At 43.6% G+C, this 15,027-nt stretch overlaps 1 protein-coding gene across 2 annotated transcripts in view; it reads left to right on the top strand.

The window, feature by feature from the left end:
* The first annotated feature begins 4,115 nt into the window (after nucleotides 1-4,115).
* RIPK4 (receptor interacting serine/threonine kinase 4) overlaps nucleotides 4,116-15,027 on the top strand; it is a 29,736-nt gene continuing 18,824 nt past the window's right edge. The window contains exon 1 of one of the 2 annotated variants that reach the window (XM_053386781.1): nucleotides 4,116-4,391. Coding sequence is in view for 1 of the 2 variants with exons in the window: in XM_053386780.1 (XP_053242755.1) it covers nucleotides 4,462-4,643 (182 nt within the window). In the remaining variant the exon portion in view is untranslated. Of the gene's footprint in view, nucleotides 4,644-15,027 lie in introns of both variants that reach the window. The other variant, XM_053386780.1, reaches the window with a different exon arrangement.

Below are 15,027 nucleotides of genomic sequence, written 5' to 3'. Positions count from 1 at the left end.
TACAATATGCAGCCCAATATGCAGCATATGAGAGAACACAGCAAACACAGGAATTATTTTCTTAGTGCATAACTATGATGACATAACTTTGTTCTGTTTCTGCTGGGTGAAAATCATAGTGCACTTACACAGACTTATGGAAAGTCAGCATCACTTTAAACTGGAATGAAGTTATGTCAGCTATGCTATAACAGTGCCAGAGTCTGATTCCTTTGCCTGAGGGCCAGACTAGACATGATATTTGCCTTAACCCTCCTCCCCAGTTTGACCAGTGCTTTGAATAAACTAGTTTGGTTTAATGACGTTCACTGAATTAGTTCAAAAAGCTCTGAAGGAACTCAAGAGTTCACATCCTTAACTCTGTAGTTCCTAGAACTGGGGAAAGGAGGGGAATTTTCCTTTCTGTTGCCACAGTGTGACTGAAGTCATCTGTCTGCAGCTGCTTGCAAGGAAAGGGACAGTTAAACTCTAATCTCACATCCACTGAGCAAAGCGCTCACTGTCCTGGTTCTCACTGGTGGAAACTGTACTGGACCCTTGACTCTGTTTTTGCCAAAGGCTTGGGTGCATAGATAACTTCAGTACATAAGTCAGGTTACAAGGTTCATCAATCAACAGGTGCAGCAGAGGTTAAGGTACATGGCTAAACACAAGCTAAGATGATGTCTCAATATTTGACATGGCCCACATCTCTCCTTTCAAAGAGCAGAAGGCCACAGTCATTTGCCTGTTTGTTGTCCGGAGCCACAGGACTAGACATATACAATAGTAGGAAGAACTGCAAACTAAAATGTGTATATTATAAGATATTCTCACCAAAAAAATCCTGAGGAATATTTATTTAATTGCAAACTGATATGGAAATGTTGAGAACTCAAGAATGGAAACATGAATTAATTAAGCTTTTTGGAAATAAGTACTGTTTTATACATTCATTGTGTCTGTAATATTGCCATATTATTACTCTCAATGTTGTAATCTACCTTGAAAACATGATGTTCTGTAATAATAAAGTTTCCTTAAAAATTAAAGAAGATTGGAAAAACGATAAACTCAGAGACACAAAAATGGGCATATTCTACCATCCCTACTCTCCAACCATTTTCTGTCTCTGTCTACTAAGAGTCTTGTAATTATCAAACCATCAGAAAAACTGACTAGCCCTGAGGGGGGCAGGGCGGGGCGAGTCGGTACTTCTTAGTTTGTTGTTTCTGTTTTAACTACAAAAGCCATTTGTCTCATCTTTCCATGTTCTTTGGTTTGAAGAGCACTTGTTATCTGCGTAAACATGTTGAAACGTACAACAGTTCAGCCTCTGTGAGGTGGATTACTGTGTTTCTACTTCCTGGACCTTGCAATTCCCTAAGGCAAGCACAACAAGAGGACGCTCAAGGTGGGCATCAATAAAACACCGAGTGAGTTTGGCTTTACTAGGCTTGCTCAAAATTACATGCATTGTGGGTGGGTGTGAGCTCAAACCAAGGAGCTGTAAACAAAACGCTTTGAAATCTGTGCACGTAACCTCACACATAAAAAGGCTACAGAAATGCAAACAAAGAGCACAAAAGGGCTTGCTCCCATTTGAAAAAAACCCATGCCAACTCTGTGGCCAAATGCCACTAACTTGATCCCATAACATTTTAGGGATTTAAAGGTCACCATGAGCGCATTATATTGGATTTGAAAACAAATTGGCAACTGATCATAAGAAAAATGGTTTTGCTTTGGAAAAAACTAAGTTGGAAATGGAGTTGTTGGACTCTAAAGTTCAGAATCTGTCTAAAATGTATAATTTATTGTTGGAATGGCATACAAAGGATGAACAAGTTAAATCTGTGATGATGGATTGGGCAAGAGATGTGGGACACAACATAATGTTTGAAGACTGGGAAAGGTTGTGGAGGAAAGGGGTCAAGTTCACTGCATGTACGGTGTTAAAGGAAAATATTATGAAAATAATGTATACATGGTACTTAACCCCTGTAAAATTAGCAAAGGTGTATCATAATAGTGATAATCTATGCTGGAAATGTAAAGAAAAAGAGGGTACCTTTTATCATATGTGGTGGACCTACCCTAAGGTGAAAGACTTCTGGGAGAAGATTTAAAATGAATTGAAGAAAATGTTGAAATATACATTTATTAAGAAACCAGAGGCCTTTCTTCTGGGAATAAAAGGTTTGGAATTTCCCAAGAAAGATGTTAGATTGTTTTTGTATGCCACAACTGCAGCTAGAATTTTGTTAGATAAGAACTGGAAAACACAAGAAGTCCCAACAGTGGAGGAATGGCAGATGAAGATGATGGACTTTTCGGAGCTAGCCGGCCTGACTGGAAGAGTCCGTGACCAGAAGGAGGAGGAGTACTAGGTCAATTGGATGAAATTCAAAGACTATTTAGTTAAATATGCTAAGATAACTTAATTGGAAAAACTTGCAAATACCAGATAGGCTTAGGATTTAAATATGTGACATTAGGGAATAAAATGTTTAAAGTTAAAATGAAAAGGAAGAAAGATGTTACGTGACTAAGTTTATTTTATGAGAAAATTGGTTTTGGAAAACTGTTACAATGATATACAATGAAACTCAACCAGGGGGATTTGAGGAAGTCATTTAACAATGTTACTAAGATTGGATTAAGTACAGTTAAGACCTATGTTTGTTTGTTTGTTTAAAATATTGGAAAATCAATAAAAAATTTTTGGGGAAAAACAACAAATTGGCAATTGATCTCCCTGCAACCTCTGCAAACCCTTAAAATCTGCTCCAGTAAGCCCCCCCCCAACCATCCAGTGAGCCCCCCCAACAACCATCTGGAGCAAATGGGGCAGAAGGCATGGCAAGAATAAACCAAATGTTGGTGCTGTATGGCTTCTGTTTACTAACTTGCACTAAACAGAAACTGTGATTTACTGAAACGAACGAAGACTGCCAAGTATAGTGGTGTGATACACTGCGTCCATTATTTCCTTTTCTTCCCATATACATAAAAAATGGAAGGCTGCCCTTATGCATCCCGCATTGGAAGATTTGTACTGCCTCACCACAGTCCTGGGTTTGCAGAGAGGAGCAAAAGAGAAGACAGGTTGCACAACTGCCATGACCATGGGATGGGAGTGAGAAGGGGGAAGTACACAAAGGGGAGGGTCTGGTAGTTGGTTTTAAACAACAGCAGTTTGTGTAAAGCAGGGATGGGGCGGGGGACACAGAGTAAAAACATTTTTTTAAATAGCAGCAGTTTTACCACCCTCGCAGGCACATTTGGTAAAGACACAAGAGAGGGCCTTCTAGGTAGCTGCTCCCATACTGTGGAGCTCCCTTCTGCAGAAGGCTAGACTCCCTCTCTGCTTTCCTGTTGCCAGCAGGCAAAGAGGGGGTTTTGTTTTGCAGCAGGGTCTTTTAATAGTGGGTGTTGTTGTATATTTTCTTGTGCTTTTAAGTGGTTTTAAACTGCATGGATTCAGTGCTGTTTTAAATATAGCAATTTACTTGTTTCTTTAAAAATACAACTGATTGGTGTGTTTTTAACCTGCACCTGTTGTTAATGCATGTTGTGACCTGGGGTACTGTGCTGGGAGAAAGCTAGGACATTAAATAAACAAACTTCCTTTGCAATAGGTGCGTGCCTGGTAGCTGCCAAGTAACCTTTGGTACTCCGAATGCTCCGGGTGGTGACGGCGGCGGCTCCACTTTTGTTTTGATACAGCGCACCAATAACACACCAACATTAGGGACGCATTGCAGAACCACTAATAAATCGGAATGATGTGCGGATGGTCCAGTACAGATCTGCCAGTAATTCGCCGGTCTTGAGGGACTATCAGGTGGGGCCAGAGCAGCCAACTCCTAGGGGCTGAGGTCCCTTCGGCCAGCCCCCTAAAATATTCGTGAGGGCTGGGCTCCCCCCCAAAAAAAGCTGATGAGCATTGCCATTCAAATGATGTGCGCGTGCTGTGTCTTGTGATCGATTTTGCGGGGCGGGGCTTACCTGCCCCCCCCCAATATTTTATTCAAGTTGGCACTCCTGGGTGGGGCCATTCTTAGCCTTTTCTGGAGGCGAAGGAGTCTGAACCTGGGCGCTACACCCCTTCCCACACTCTCGTTTTCCATCTAAAGAGCGGGAGCCGTGCAAATGTCTCCAGAGGCGGTGCGGAGCCGTCTCTCCTTCCCGCGGGGAAGCTGCCTTCCACCCCCAGCGCGCAATTCTTGCAGCCGCCCAGGCTGCTCTGCTGCTGCTGCCGCCCCCGCGTTTTCGCCTCGCAGTTTGCCGAAGGCCGGAAGTGACGTCAGGGCCTGGCGAATGAGCACACCTTGAGTCACCTGGGGAAAGGAGACGGCGCCGCCAGATGGGAGGGCGCTCAGTCCGCGAAGGGAGGCCGTGCAGTTCAGGTGTGTCTCGCGCGGGGGGGGGGGGGCGAGTCGTCCGGCTGTCACACTGGGGGAAGAATCCGGGGGCCGCATGGAGAAGGAGAGCCGCTCGGCGTGGCCCATGGGGCTGCTGAAAACCTTCGACGCCAGCGAGTTCGGCAGCTGGGAGAAGATCGGCTCGGGAGGCTTCGGGCAGGTTTACAAAGTCCGCCACGTCCACTGGAAGACCTGGCTCGCCATCAAGTGCTCGCCCAGCCTGCATGTGGATGAGAAGTAAGGGCCCGTCGGAGCGCCGGGCTGGGCGTCGGGGAGGAGGAGGGAGCGCCGGGCGCCCGGTTGGACTTCCCCGACCGAGGCTCTCTTGGCAGCGGAGCAGCCTGAACCCCTGAGCTGGGTTCAGGCTGCTCGTGGGTGGGGGCGTCTTGTCAACTAACAGTGGCGCGATTTTATATTTTGGCGTTGTTTTGCAAGTGCAGTCCAGAATACGCGCGACGGGCGCCTTGGCGAAGCCTTCGAAGGGCTGCCCGGGCTGCGTTGTGACCTTTGGAGCGGTTCCCTTGGTTTCCAGAGGTGGACGGTCCCGTTGCCCTCGAGACTGCCGCGCGGAGTCGTGCAGGTGTCGAGCCACCAGGGACCGAGAGAGCCCGATCTGCTGGGCTTACTTCGGAGGAGGCACGCTCAGGGTGGCGCTGCGAGTCGCAGACGGCAAACCTGCTTGCACCCGCACCCCGCCCCTTGGTAACTTCCCACGCTGAGCCCAGCTGCAGTTCTGGGCTGCTGCTAGCTAGGAAGGGATTCCCCGTTTGGTCAAAAGCACGTTTTAGACAGGTCTGCTGCTGGGTTTGAGAACTTAATATACAGTGGTGTTTTGTTTTGAAAATCCGCTTTGGTTGAGATGTTCGCATTTTCGTTTCCTGTTGCATAGTTCGGGGTCCGGGGCAGCGCGGTGCGCGCGCGTAAGAATGTGCTCGTAATTTGCAGTTTCAAAGACGGCGCTGCTTTCCTACGCGAGGCTTCGCCTTATGCAAGGAATTTGTCCTGATTGTGTCATCGACTTCTTAAGGAAGTCTGGTAGTTACAAAGCCTATCTCTTGTGCTGCTCGGATGGCATAGAGAGGAAGCTAGGACGAAAAAAACCAAACCCGTTTTATTTCCCTCCTTCGGCTGGTTTGCTTCGAACAGCCTAGGAAAGGTGCAGAGTTAATTTCAGTTTGCTGAGCCGCCTGGAGGAAGGAAAGGGATAGGAAAAGACTGGTGTGCATTAAAAATCCCATGTGTGCTTTCCAACTAAGACCTACTCCGAGTAGACCCATTGAAGTCGGTGTTTCTACTCGGAGGGCGATTTGGCAGGCTGCCACGCCATCGTTCCACTTAAAGGGCCTTTTGGCGAAACACTTCGGCTCCATGAAAGCGAAGCAGAAACACTTTGAAAGGGGCACCGTCCGCTTCCCACGGTCCTGTCCCGTCCCAACATCTGCAGCTCCGGTTCGCTCGCTGCCTCCGGTTGTTTGCTCCTCGCTTGTGAAACGATTATTTTCATTATACGCCGCCGCGCATGCAATACGTTTGCTTACAAAGGGCGCTTTTGCACCGCGAGGCCAATTTGCCTGCAGATTTGTGGTAATGGCCCCTTTGTAATGCACTCGCTTAATGAAAGGGAGGCTGCATTTATAAGCAAAACGCGTTGGCAACAGTACGGGACGCTGGGAGCGATCGGCTTGTCGCTGCCTGCAAAGGTGTGCTTCGGAGTTCGGTGGAAGGGACTGGCTGCTCTGCAAGGAGGGTGGCGTGCAACGGAAGCGGTGGAGGAGGAGGGAGAGGTTTTCTGGGCCTTGGTTTGGCTTGGCAGTGTTGGTGGGTTTGGGAAAGGCTGATCTTGAAGGAAAGGTTAGGAACAACTGGTTGGACCCAGACTAAAAAGTTTTGTTGCACTTGGACCCCACAGAAATGAGTGTGAAAGTTACTCATGGTGACTAGTTACAGATAGGTAGCCGTGTTGGTCTGCCATAGTCAAAACAAAATTTTTTTTTCCTTCCAGTAGCACCTTAAAGACCAACTAAGTTAGTTCTTGGTATGAGCTCTCGTGTGCATGCACACTTCCTTCCCATTAATTTCAGTGGAACTAACTTACGGTGTTGCAAGGTCAGTGCTCATGCGTGCAAGGTTTTTGCATGGACCACATGACATTGTTGGCAGAAAAATTGCCTTTTTAAAAAATAGAGAGATTTACCATTTCTGGGGGAAATTGGATATTTATTTATTAAATGTATTTCTCACCCTTCTTCCCAAAGGATTAAACAAAAATCTTGTTGCCAGTTGACTGCTTGCAAGATCTAAACAACCCATATGCAAATTAAGTCTTAATCCAGCCTAAATTTCTTGCTGAAGGGGTCACTTGCTGCTTCACGCATGAGACTAGGTTGCAAAATGCAGCATGCTTTGGTCCTAAATGTCTTCGAAAGCAAATCCTATTGGGGTTTATTTTGCTTCCATGTAATGTTGGGCTGCCAGATAGCCTTGTGTTGCATCGTTTTATCCCAGAAATCACCAGCAAAAGTCCTGAGCTGCCATTTAGAAATTGTCAGTTCTGGAAATTAAAAGTATAGCTTTATTCATATCTCCTCAGAAGCAAGTTGTCACTGTGCTTGGTGGACTTCCTCAGTGGTAACCATAGTTCTGTGGGACAGCACACTTGTTTTGCATAGAGAAGGTCCCAGGTTGTTTCAGGCCCTGGCACCTTAGGATCAGGTAGCAAGGTGATGGGAAGATGTGGGAAGAACCCTGGAGACCTGATGATAGTTAGAGCCAGGTGGACAAATAATCTGACCTGGTATAAGGCTTCAGTGTAATACCCTGAACTGTTTTTAGCAACAGATCACAAATATTTGGCTTCTGATCTGAGAACCTGTGAAGTTTTCTTTTTAATTTTGGGATTCTACCCCCAAGCATAGCTCATTCTCTTGGGGCAACTTTGTAGGCATCAAAAATATGAAACCGATCGCTATCTTCACATTTATTTGCAGTACTAAAGTCTGCTGAACAAAGCTTTAACAAACCTGTAAAAGTCATCCCTCATTTGATGTATAGTTGATGGATGTATATATTGCTTTCGCTCCACATGAACTCTAAATCACACTGCAGGTTCCCTGCAGTTTGCAACATCTCACAGGTGGATGAATGATCAGAGTGATGTGTATAGAGTGCCCTAAATGTGTTATACAGTAGTCATATTTTTATATTTATCCTAATTTTCAGAGCTTGTGTAGTTCATGGAAAAAAAACATCAGAGAGAAATAGTAAACACTCTAGAGTGCATACAGCATTGAAATTGTATTGCAGGACCAACTTGTCTGCAAACGCTGGTTTCAAAAATCTCTCACCGCTTTCGAAAACTTGGGCTTATATATGTGAATATGTCAATTTAGCTACATCACTCAGACATCACTTTAAACTGCTACAATGGAATTTGATTGCTAAGTTGTCAGTGCTTATTGCAAAATGTTCCACGCACTTGGTACTCACTATTCAGTCTTGATTTTTGAGCAATACCTAGACTAAAGTATTTGACCCACTACTACTGGAGGTCAGGGAAAAGCACTTTTGGTATAAGACCTAGCCACTGTACATTTAAATGCTTTTCATATGTTAAAAATATTGATTCTGACACAACACTGCTAACAGCAAAGTATTGAAAAAGGAACCACTGGGGCGATCTAGCCCAGTTCTCTGTCTGCCCATCTACTCACCTGTTCCCACAGGTCAAGCTGTAGAACTCATACCATAGCGTGCAACAAGTTGAAAGACCATAGCTTCAAATGCCAAGCCCTTTATTTTAGGGAAGGGCACATTCTCCCATCCTGATTTAGAGAAAAAAGCTATTTGATCTCAAGTGCAATGATCTCTGTTGGCAGAAACCATATCCTGGCCTAAGACAAGTAGCTCCACAGAATCATGGGGTTCCTTGAGAGTATCCATAAGACAAATTGCCCAAAATCCAGTTGCCCACTATTATTGATAATTCATTGCAGTGTGTTGCCAGGTTGTACATAACAGATCTTGCTGCTGCCCGGCTTATCCTTGGAGTGTTCCTGAAAGCACATCCCTGATTCTCTGCTGTTTCGCAAGAGGCCCACAGCAGGTAGATGAATGTGGAAAGTTTGAACACTGCTGTGTAAGTCACTCACACTGGGTATACAAGTTCACAGGAAAAGGAAGGCCAGGACAAAAAATAATTTGAGAGCTGTGTGTACGTAGAGAACAGGGAAACTTTCCTGATCCTTCTGTGCCCCAACTGGCGATCTGGAATACAAAGCCGTTTGTCAACTCATTCATCTCTACTTGGAATCGAGTAGATTCCAACAACTCTTCCATGAGACTACTGCAAAAAGTCACGCTTTTAAAAGTAGAAATGTCTGTAAGCAAAAATCATCTCATGGAATCCGACCCATAAGCGTGAGCACTTTCTAGCCATTGAAGAGCTGTGCTATTCACTGGCATATGTAATAAGCGTCTGTTAATAATGGGGGTTGTATGAGTGGAATAGTCTCCCTCAGTAGATGATGGACTCTCATTCTTTGGAGTTTTTTAAGCAGAGGTTGGGTGGCCATCTGTCATGGATGCTTTAGTTGAGATTCCTACATTGCAGGGGGTTGGACTAGATGACCCTTGTGGACCCTTCCAACTCTATGATGGACTTCTAGTGGGAGGTAACAACAGGAGTGTTCTACCAGTGTTAGTTTTGTTGAAGACTTAGTTCGGCTGCTTCTATTTCGATGGAGGCGAAAATGTTTAAAAATACCATTCCTGAAATATCTCTGGGAAAAGTGCAAGCCCTAAGTGGGCATAGAGATATATAAAATGGGCACCTTTTTGTGACGCAAGAAATGTGCATGCTCTCAAATAGGCTGTAGCTCTCCACCATTATTTTTAATTTTTTCCTCTTCCTGAATCTCTTCTTAATATTTCTGTATATATTTCTGGACTTGCAGTGTTCTTCTCTGTGGAGCAAATCATCTGGCCCTTAAATTCCTCTGTGTGTGTGTGTGTGTCTGTGTTTGTGTTTGCGTTCCAGTGGTGAAGATTGCTAGCTGAAGGATTTGAGAGTCCTGTTCCTAGTTGTTTGGAGATGGTCCATGTTGGGAACCTCTGGCCGAGGGACCAAATGTCAAGTCCTAGGCCAAACCCTCTTGTTAGGATCAACCCTTCATTGACCTTGCTCTGCACCCTTCTTGTGTGCTTCTGTCTGTTCAAGGAATATGTTCTTGAACTGTGATAATCTTTCTTGCTTGCCTGGATGACGAAATTGTGATGGTGTGTGTATGTGTATATATACTGTTGGCAGGCTGGAATGTAGCCTACTATACAAAGGTGAGTGCCACATCCTTTAGCTTGGCCACTTCTGCCCCAGCCACACCAAGTACTGGTACGTGGCCCCTGGAAAATTCATCAGAAAGGACTGTGGCCCTCAAGCTAAGAAGGTTTCCCCTTCCAGTCAATAGTGAAAAAGCACATTATGTTCTCTCATTATGTAAAAAAAAAAGTGTTAGTAATGTGAAGGAAAGTTCTGGCTAACTTGTACTTTTGAATCATGACTCCTGTTGCAATAGTGCCAGTACCCGTTTGCCCGTACAGCTTAGAGGGACAATGAATATTTTTGTTTCTAAAAAATGCCTCGCTGTAGGAAGTAAGCTGATCTCAGATTTGGAAAGAACAGTGTGTGATTCAGTAATGAATAAACCATGATGCTAAAAATTTTATCTAGGTAAGTGAAGGATTAGAGGATTCTTCCCCACCCCCCTGCCTAGCTGGGCAGGACTGCAATACTTTGCAAAAAGAATTAGAAGCTGGTTACCTTACTGCCTCAAGAGCTGCTTGTTAAAGGCTACTTTGAAGTGGGGTCTTGGGTGGCTCTGGCACAATCACCTTGCTTCTTCATAACTGTATGCAATAATGGTGACTAAATATAGTTGCTAAACCTGTTGTGTATAACTAATGACCTTTGCCATACTTCAAGCAGAAAGAAGTGAAGGACACCTCCAACCGGGTGTCTGCGGTGCTTCTTGCCTACAGTGTACTGGGTGGGCCTACTGTAGTGTTGATGATAGTAATGATGGGGTTTAACCACTTTGGGCAGGCTACTGGTAAGAACTTCATGCTCACCAAGTTAAACGTCGTGCACTCTTGGCTGGGAGCAGTTCCCAGCACATTATAGGCCCTACCTCAATCAGGGCATGTGTTGGCTTGTGCTGCTAAGCTTTGCCCGTTGCAGCTCCAGAGGTCAAAGGAGGCAGCAGGCACCAAAGCAGGAAGTGCTTTGGGTGCTTTCTTTTGAAGTGCAAACAAATGAAATGGCATGCAAGCAGGATCTTCTCTTTAGGCCCATTGTGATATTAGAAAAACACAAAGGCCTATGCCTGGGGAGGGGAGTGGAGAAAGGCTGGGTTATAATGGAGGGATAGTTTCCTGATGGCCTATCTGTGTCATGGTATCAAACCCTTTGTATTGAGGTATAACCATGTTGCAACTAGATTAATTTGTATGGTTGATAATTCTTCTCTAAGTGAGTCTTTGGATACTGTCCTGTTCTTTTCTTTTCTTTGTGCAACTTGTCATAGATTTACAACTGGGGGTTCCACTTAATGTGATTTGATTTCCATGGATGATGTTTGTGTGCCAAGTGTCTACAGGTTCTCATCCTTTCTTTGTGTGGGTCTTCTTTTCATCTCTCCGAAGGTCACTGCCTAAGAATGGAGGAGAGAGACATAATTGTTGACTCTTGTTTGTTTGTGTGTGTTTGTTTGTTATGAACTAGAGATTGCTTCTTTATAGTAGAGAGAGTTTTTCATAAACGCCACACAGCATGACTAATGATGAATGGCATCTCAGACAGATGAGTGTTGAGGCGGACAGGGTGTAGAGCGGAGCTGTATCTGAAATGCTCTTTGAGCCCAGAAGGCAGCTTGCTAGTTCAGAACAAAACAAGATCAGACCAAAGCCTCATCTAGTCCACCATCTTGTTCTCATGGTGACCAACCAAGTGAGCTTCCTTGGAGGGAGGAGATGTAGCCCAGTAGTGGGTAAGATGACAGTAGGTGCATGTTGTGGCTGCCATTCTAACTTCCTAAGTGTTCAGAAGTATCTCTGTATTTGTGTTTGACCTATGCTGAAATTTACCATGACTTTCTCACCAAGGTCACTATTGGAATATTGTTGCCATCCCCAAACTATTTAGGCTGTGAGAGTTGTAGGCTGGAACTGGGAACAAGACTACTTTTGGGGCAGTCTGTTTGGGGGGGGGGTCAGAAAGAAAGCTAAAGCTATTATGCTTGAAATAAGGGCTTCGATTTTAATTCTCCCTGGGTGCAATTATTTTTAAATAAGGAATTTCCCCTCTTAAAAATAGATTCCTCAGAATTCTTAACATTAGAGGATGACTCCCATCCACAGAGTCCAAGACAATAAGATCGCAGCATATAAACATCTGTGTGCTGTGTTTTTTTATATCACATGAGCCAGGTTGCCATGGGCAACTAAGGCACAACTTTATTGCTTTTTAAAGCTAGATAATATCTAGGCAATTACAGTTCTGCATGGGACCTTTGAGAATTGGACACTGCACAGCAAACTTGCTGCCTACTCCTTTCCACCAGCTGCTGTGCGTTATTATGTCACACCAGCTAGGTCCACTCAGAGCACTGCACTGGGGAGGGTGGTAAAATAGCAGCAGCAGCAGCATTGGGAAAGGGAGTGCTAAGATTTATCAAGGATTTCCCCTTGACATCATGTTGTAAAATTTAACTTGGTTAGTATCAGGAATGTGGCTTGTTGCAAATTTGGGTAGGAGCTGGGGATCTTTGGAAACAGCTCTTCTTTGGGAACAGACTGATGATGATGGTCAATCAGCTGCAAAGCATTTAGCCCTGCAAGCCTTCACAATGTAACAGGAAGCCACTTGGCTCCTTGTAAAAAGAAAAAAGAAAAGTAAAAGCAAAATTAAGCCCTAAAAGCTTTTAGCTTTTACGGTGGGTTTTCTTTTTTAATGGCAGTAAATAGATTGACACCTTTTCATTATGTGGCAAAATGCCTCAGTTAAATGCAAGTTGGCAGAGATGTTATTTTTTAAAATTTCTCATTATTTCCATTTCTCCTTGTGCTTCTTTGTTCAATAAGTCAATCTCTATTCTCTGTCTTTGGTAAGATTGCTTCTCTGGAGCCCTTTTACCAATCCCCTTGCTGTCAGGTATAGGAAGCCTGTGGCCCTGCAGATATTGTGGACTCCCCAACTCCCATCAGCCCCAGCCAGCGTGGCCAGGCGTCAGGGATGATGGGAGCTGCTGTCCCACAATATCTGATGGCTGCCCAGCTCCTCATCCCATGTATGTATGTATGTATATATGGTAGTATTTTTCTCCCTTTCCCCTTTGATCCAATTGCCTTTTGAGTCATAGTCAAGGCAGAGTACAATCCACAAACTCAAATCTATTTTTGCTTTTATGCTTAATCATGACTTAGATGTCACTATGACGGTCATGCAGTATGTAAATAAAGTCTTTCACTTTCCATTTGCTGTGATGACTGAGTCTCAAATATTGAATGGGGTACTTTGTTTTTCTTCTTTTGAATTAAAAAGGAAACCAGGTTGTATCACTATTTGTTGCAAGCCATTTTCTGTAACTTGAAGAAACAGATCCAAATAGATTTTCATATAAATATCCAGATCTTATAAGATTGTGCCTTGTCACCTACGGCCTTGCTGCTGGAACTGATACTGAACCAATACAGAAGTATTTTTTATTGAAATGCTATCCTTAAGTAGAGGAATATCCATAATCACGGTTGTACACCTTGGTAGGATAAGACTGAAGGCTGAATCAGTACTCATATCTGGCATTGCAGTTGCAAAGCCAAGAGGAGCTCAGCTTGGAGCCCACTTGAAGAAGAGGCGGAGAGTTATCTTTATGCCACAGTTCTCTTCTCCAAAGAGACACACTAATGTTAGAAAGATAATGCAAACAGAAAAAAGTATTATAAGCAGGAAACTGAAATGTGTTTCATGTGCCTAAAAGTGAATGAGACACGAAGAGGAACAAACACCAAAGTATTTTACTTGAGAGGCAAATAAGGAAGGGAATACATCTGAACGACAGACACTTTTCATTCAGTTATACCTAATAGAGAAAAGCATATTGTCTCCTCCTGTTCAAAATGTGTTTTCAAAACAATGAAATTAGGGAAGCCTTTGAGCAGTTTTTAGTACTTTAGAACTTGTGCCTCTCAGTACTTCAGGATATGCACAGGAGTTGTGTAAAACCCTTCAAAACTAGTAGCAATTGCTAGGAGACAAGCAGAGTTGCTTGTCCCAAATGCAGATAACGTATTCTTGCAGGTTGGGCTTGTGTCCTGTATTGGAATGTGCACAGGTATATAGAGAAAGTTAATCTTCTTTTGCTGGAAAATTAAATAAGTGGAATAATTATTATTGATAGAGATCTCCAGGTTGACTATTTTAATGTCCTGATCATTTGCATATATATATGCAGTATATATTTTACTGACTACTGTGGGATCATTATCTCCTCTCTTTGGAGTAATAATGAAGCATTTAACTGGCTTCTCTCAGGAAGTACATGCTAGAAACGTACTTTTAAAGCAGTGTTTCTTGCCTAGCAAGTTTTTATAATTGCAATTTTTAGAGTACAATCCTTTGGGTGTTATAATAAAGGAGATACATATTCGAACAATGCAAAGGGAACAATAAAACTTTCTAAGAGGGAACGGGAGGGATGCAGAAGAAGTGAGGTGGCGTACCTTAGGGGTTCCTTTAAAAGCTTTTCTGATTGATTATTACACATATTTGATGGCTCACCTGATCTGCTGCCATGCATTTTGTCCAACAGGTAGGCTGTGCACATACTGAACCTTTAAAGCACATTCAAAATACATCCTTTCCCACAAATAATTCTGGGCTAGTTTACCCCTCACAGAGTTAGTTCCCAACAACCCTTAACAATCTACAATGCCCAGAACTCTTTGAGGGAGAGAATGTGTTTTGAACATGCTTTAAAGCTGATGTGTGTACACAGCTGTAGTCTTGCTGCTGATTGGGGGAAATCAAGTGAAAAAAATATTATCTATCCCCCATACAAAGTATGCGCAGGCTGATTTGGAGTGTGACTGTTTACAGCTACGTATGCATTAGAAAATTAGATCCATATGGAAGACTTATTTCTTTTTCAATGGTAAGAGTTTTACATTTGGAAAATAAATAACATTCCGTGAATATTTGCCCTCGTGGAATTTGCTAGTCATTCAGCATTCTGGATAGTGAGAAAAGTGTTAATTCAGGAGAAATACTTTTAGCCGCATCTGCTGCTCTGTTAACTGCTTAATGTTAGTCTGAAAGACTAAGGGGAAATTAGAATTATGGAATTGGAAAGAAGCCATTTCACATTTTCAAAACCACCTTCACTCAATGTGCAGAGAGGGGGATTGTGCATGCTGACCTCCTCAGATTCAGTGGTACATCTGAAAAAGGTTTCAGCACACATGGATCTTCCATGTGCTCAGTATCTTGCATATATAGCTGGATGAGTGCAAAGGTCACTTCCAGATGTTTTGCTGAATGTGCAGAGGTGGTGGTGGGACATTATGAGGGCAT

The sequence above is a fragment of the Podarcis raffonei genome, chromosome 4 (assembly GCF_027172205.1).
Source record: "Podarcis raffonei isolate rPodRaf1 chromosome 4, rPodRaf1.pri, whole genome shotgun sequence".
Taxonomy (NCBI): Eukaryota; Metazoa; Chordata; class Lepidosauria; order Squamata; family Lacertidae; genus Podarcis; species Podarcis raffonei.
This window is presented reverse-complemented; position numbering and strand designations above follow the sequence as displayed.